Here is a 6,032-nt window from a genome sequence, read left to right on the forward strand (position 1 = left end):
CTCAGACTCTTAGCTCGGTCCTCACAAGGCCTTAAAAACTGGAATGTGTGTAATTCTGGAAATTTGCATGTAAAAAAAACGTTGACATGGCTATTTTTGGAAAAGATATTTGAACTCTGTGAGTTACATGGTGCATTCAACTGTTCAACATACTTGTGCAGTCTAGGAGGGATCTTGCTGTCCAGAGCTGTTCTAATAGAAGCAGCAACTCCTGGGCCACAGCAGTGGAGATAAACTGCTGATGCTTCTCGTTTTGAAAAAACCCTGAAAGTGAAAGTGCTTGTATTTTTGTCAGAGTGCTTGAAGTTTCCCGTGTCTGCGTGGGTTTCCTCCGGGTACTCCGGTTTCCTCCCACAGTCCAAAGACATACATGTTAGGCTGATTGGAGAGACTAAATTGCCCGTAGGTATGAGTGTGTGAGTGAATGGTGTGTGAGTGAATGGTGTGTATGCCCTCGGATGGACTGGCGACCTGTCCAGGGTGTATTCCTGCCTTTCGCCCAATGTATGCTGGGATAGGCTCCAGCCCCCCTGCGACCCTGTTCAGGATAAGCGGGTTTAGATAATGGATGGATGGATGGATGGATGGATGGATGGATGCTTGAAGTTTCTGAATTTTTTGTCAGTTTATGCTTTTCACCAAACTTGACTTTCTCCTCAGCTGTACACTCTCCTATAGACACAAAAACTCAGTCCAGTGAAATCAGTCCAGTGAAATTAGCTTTCTGTTTTCCTTAGCTTGTAATGCGCTATAAATAGACTAAAGTTAAATAATCAAAATTAGCATTTAAGAAAATGTCAAATACTAACATCTGTTATGAAGTAATTTGTTGACAGATAAGGTTCTTGTGTGTCGAAGATTGTCTTTGAATTTACCATTATGTGTACTATAACAACCTGGTGTTTGACTCCCTTTGGCCTGTTTTTCCCTTGAACCCAGAGCACCAAGCTAGCTCTGGATCACTTGGAGTCCGTCCCCGACAAACTGAGTCTGCTAGAAAACTTCAAAGACCTGGAGGTAGGGCAGTTCCCCCCCAAGAAACCAAACAGCATCCTATAGTTTTCGCTTTCATGTGATGTTTTATTCTCACGGCATATGCGACAATCTTAACAACAGCAATATTAATTGCAGTAATCCGGCAATAGGGAAATATTATTTGAAGGTTTGTTTAAGGGGTAAGACCAGGCCTATGGGCACGTCGGACTGATGAAGCTGTCCCCCCTTTTGCAGGAGTCTCAGCGACAGAGGGAGATGGTGGAGCAGCGATATGCCCGTTACAAGGAGATCGTAGGCGATTTGCAGCACCAGTTAGAGGAGTCCAAAAGGAGAATCCAGGACTTCAGGGTATGAGCCCATACATGCAGTACACTGTAATTAGTAGTACAGTTATTTAGTCTAAGTTGCTTTTATCCAAAGCACTTTAGACTCGGTTAGAGCAGGACAATCCTTCCTGGAGCAATGTGGGGTTAAGGGCTTTGCTCAAGGGCCCAACAGCTGCACGGATCTTATCGTGGCTACACCGAGGCTAGAACCACCGACCTTCCGGGTCCCAGTCATGTAGCAGTCCAGTTGGTCATGGACAGTGTGTCATCAGGGTGGGGCAATTCTTTCACTTTTTTCCTCTTACGCCCACCTCCCCAGCACAGCAAGCCACAGTTGGCACATTCGTCTAGCCTCTGTTTGTGTGACCTGAAGGCTGTATGTGCATGCGTTGAATCTTCTCTCGCTGTATTTCCTAGTTTACCATTATTTGGAATTGCAGGTTCTTTGTTTTGTGTCTTAAGTATTCTTGACAACTGATAACCATTCGCTGTAGGCAGATTTGTTGAATTCCAGTACGTAAGGACAGGATGCCCATGGCACATTCCTACACCCCCTCCTCTTGCCTGCCTCTCTGACACATTCAGCTTTTTGTGTGTGTGTCTTGTGTGTGTTACTAATGCTTATGTTGAATTATCGACGGTTATCTGTTGGCAAAAAACATCCACATCAGGATATGTGAATACAGCCTGAAATGCAAAGGCTTTGTGGAGGATTGTGTGGGCATGTGTGCGCATTAGTGTGCGTTTGCTGCATGCGTGAGAGTGCCCATATGTGTACGCTTGTGCACGCGTTGGTGCCTGTTAGTATCCAAGGCTGTGTGTTTGTTTCTGTGCCTGTGTTCATGTGTTTTTGTGTGTGTGTGTGTGTGTGTGTGTGTATTTGCATGCATGCTTGTGTGTGTGTGTGTGTGTGTGTGTGTGTGTGTGTGTGTGTGTGTGTGTGTGCGCGTGTGTGTGTGTGTGTGTGTGTGTGTGTGTGTGTGTGTGTGCGTGTGTGCACGCGATCGTGTGTGCATGTTTTCGTGCCTGTGTGTATGCAAGTATTTGTCTGTGTGTGCGTGTGGAGCTGGGAGGGAGAAAGTCACCAGTGAGCTTGTTAGTATGCTTGTCCTAAATTGGCCTCAGCACTCGCAGAAGCAGAAGGCACATGAACTCCCACGACTGAGACGCCGCCGCCATTTTGGCTTTGTTTAAATTACATTCATCTGTGAAGGAGCCCTGGGGCCTTGGAGCTCTGCAGCCGTGCGGTGATTGTGACTGCCCTGCATCCACACCCTGCCTGTCTGCTTTTAGAGCCTGTGGAAGTGTGGAGCCCATGCTCACTCTGTCTGTGTCTGCTCTCATTAGGCTGACCCCAAAAGGCTGTTACCACAAGAAAGGCACAGGAACATTCTAGAAGCAGGGTATACCGTCAGGCCCAAACCCCCCCCCCCCCCCAGTCCCCCTTCTCCGCCCCACTCCATCCCCACCCCCTACGGCCTGTTCCCCAGCTACCCAGAATTCCCAGAAGAATCCGCCCGTTGTCATTTGGTGTAGTTTGGAGTGATGGTTCTTGGAAAGTGTTGAAAAGTTGTGTGGGTAAATGGGTCGATTCAGGCCCCATCCTGGCCTAACGCCATTGTGTGTCTGGCATGTGGCCGCTTGCAGGATGAGAAGATGGAGGCGGCGTCCCACAGCATCCGCCTGGCCGCTCTCTCCTCCTCCATCCGGGGGCCGAGCAACTTCCTGTCCAGCTCCCGGCTCGATGACAGTGAGTGCCTTTCAATCCTGGGCGTTGTAGTCTTATACAGATCAGACTTGGCTACTTTGGCCGATACTTTGGTTCTGTCATCTCTAACTCTGAGGTAGTGTAGTCCTACATTGTACCAATGCCTTAGAGACTCTGGGTATTGTAGTGTTAAACTGTGATTCTCTAACTGTGGGTATTATTTAGCTTTACACTGTTACTTTGATTTTGGATTCTGTAGCCTTCTGTAGTTCTGTAGACATTGTAAAGCAAGAGCTACATTTCCAATACAAATCCCACATATGATGCAATTTATATGTTTTATACATTTGCAATATAATGACCTATACAGGCAGTCTGTTACTTACAGTATTTAGTAACAGACTGAGTATTTACGGTTTCCAAAATTTCCATCCATGTTGTCAATCATGAGAACTCTTTGCCTGAAGCTCATGGTACGATGGCAGCTTGCACAAAAATGAACTCAAATGTGCGTGCACTGACCAGACCTTGGTCAATTGCATAATTGTTTTTGATTCAAATACTTTTCTGTGCTCAACCAATCTTTCCCAGAAGGGGGTGGTTTGCTGTTATTATAGACTTATGGAGTATTTCATAGGTTCCAAAAGACCAGACAAGTTTAGAAAAGTAATTTAATCCAAAACAATTACGTATTGACCCAATCAGTTTCCTTTCTGATGTGCTTTTGTGTGAATCCTGTGTGAACCACTACAGCCACTACAGCCATTGCACACGTCAAGTACTTCTATTTGGGTACTTGACTTACGCTGCTTTGTAGTGTGTGGTGGTATCGTTAACATCCCTGTGTATTTAGAGATGCGCAACAAGCCAAATACATTGGAGGCAACTCCTAGCAAATGAGCCCATTTTTTGGCGTGTTTTCTGTAGTGCAGAAACTTGGTTCGATACAGAGTCGATACAACATAACACAGACTGGCTAATTTGCCATGTCTGGGAACAGTTAAGCTTTGAATGCAGTAATTTCAGAATCCACGCATCTAATCTAATAGGGACTGATATTTACGTTTCAGAGTTCTGTACAACTGTTATTTCACATTAAATAACCTTTTTTAATAGTGGAGTGGATGGAGGCAAGGGGGACACGGTAGCGTAATTGTCAGTGCGGTTTGGTAAATTGGTATGGTATTAGAAATGATTGCAGCTTCATCATGCTGCTTGCAGTGAGTAAGCACAACTGTCTTTTCCTTCACAGCGCCACACAAACTCTTCGACTCTCCGGATTTTGACAGGAGTCTGCTTGAAGACCAAAGTTCACCTGTAAATGGCATATAATGTCTGCCACAACTCAGCGAAACATAGACCCGTCTCCACTCTACAAAGCCTGTTTACAGCGGTCTACAGCAGCCAGTTATATTTATAACTGTATAGAAGCATTAAAAATGGTCCCTTGCGCATTCAACACTACGCCAACCGCCCCAAAGCGTTTCTGGTCCATGAGCTGGGTTACCATGACAACCTCAAGGCCAAACACTTTTACTGTGGACAAAGAACAATGGGGTATTCTCAGCAGTGAGAGGTCAGTCTTGGTATTACTTAGTAATGGTTCTTAGAAAAATTGACTTAAAGTATGTTTTCCACTATTTTGTGTCCGTAAACTGGAGGTTCTTGATTAAATGTACTGCAGATGACTGCAAACCTGGCAAATCTGCTTAATCTGTGAACCAGAACTCAGAAATAGATAAAGGTTCTTAAATCATGGAATTAGAATGCCTTGCATATAGCACATTTCTGTAGGTTTACACTTTTTTTTTTTTTTTTTATCTATTGAACTGTTGAAATCAAATATTTGTACTCTGATTTATGCAGATATGAAATATTTTGCCGATATATGGTGCATTTCTACTAAACATGTAATGACACACGTATATTCAGAATAAATTAGATTCTCAGTGTTTCTTTGTATAACGAAAGCTGGTTGTTCTGAATGCTGGTGTCATTTCATTTCATTGATCTGTTTTCATTTCAGTGCAGACACTGAATTAATATGTTTTATCTTATTCTATATTAGTACACATTTATGCTTTTTATATTTTTGACAGTGATTATTTGTATAAAATCACAAAGACAGCACAAGTTACACATGTTCAGTGTTTGAGTGAAGAATATAAAACACAATGTGGAAATTATCATAGTGTTTCGACTTTTCTCTTTCCCTATTTGAATGTTTCTACTAAAGTCTGAAATGCCTGTTGCCATACCTCTGCTATGTCTTTGCCTGGTCAACTCAACAAGGTGAAAAGCATTTTATTTTAAAGAAACAACACATTAAGCTCTGATAGTGGGAGAAATTAAGGATTTATTTTGTTTTATCAATGTTGAAATGTTAAATTTGGTGTTTTGGATGACAGCTTGCACAAGCCATATGCCACAAGCCATATGCCACAAACCATATGCCACAAACCCTGTGCGAGCCTGTGTGCTGGGGTATGGGTGTGATATGCCTGCTGTGTGTGTTTATATTTGTGAATAGGTGTGCATGTAATGAGTGTGTGTGCAGTGTGTGGGTTGTTCTTTTCACACATAGCCTTACCGTGAAATGTTACAAAACATTTCAGTTCAGGGGTGTGTGAGTTGAGAGCTGGGGTCAACATTCCGGAATAGTAGCTTCGCCAATTTTCTGCCTCAAGACATAGGAATATTTACGGAAATTAATCGATCAAGCACACAAAAGTCAAAATGTATCAGTGTGTGCAAAAACTAAATGAAATAAGTAAATGAAGCTCCTACATCAAAAACATGACACACTGCACAATTTACACCATAATACACACTGTCATGATGCCATCACGTTCATGTCATGTAGTTTTCCCGTAGGTGTACATGCGTATTAAGATGTGGCTAGTCAGTAGCTATCATAATCAGCATTTTCTTTACTATCTTGCGACATAACATGAGCAAGCTTATCTATCGTGGGACATATCTGGCTAGTAGCTAAGCTAAAA

The 6,032-nt window shown here is 43.2% G+C and overlaps 1 protein-coding gene across 1 annotated transcript in view; it reads left to right on the forward strand.

Moving 5' to 3' along the window:
- The window catches only part of LOC133128708 (centrosomal protein of 128 kDa-like), a 74,218-nt gene extending 69,002 nt beyond the window's left edge, over positions 1-5,216 (forward strand). The window contains exons 22-25 of the mRNA XM_061242427.1: positions 940-1,017; positions 1,231-1,344; positions 2,970-3,072; positions 4,283-5,216. Coding sequence (XP_061098411.1) covers positions 940-1,017; positions 1,231-1,344; positions 2,970-3,072; positions 4,283-4,362 — 375 coding nt within the window. The 3' untranslated portion in view covers positions 4,363-5,216. The remainder of the gene's footprint in view (positions 1-939; positions 1,018-1,230; positions 1,345-2,969; positions 3,073-4,282) is intronic.
- The last annotated feature ends 816 nt before the right edge of the window (positions 5,217-6,032 follow it).

Source organism: Conger conger, chromosome 5 (assembly GCF_963514075.1).
Source record: "Conger conger chromosome 5, fConCon1.1, whole genome shotgun sequence".
In the NCBI taxonomy this organism is placed as follows: domain Eukaryota; kingdom Metazoa; phylum Chordata; class Actinopteri; order Anguilliformes; family Congridae; genus Conger; species Conger conger.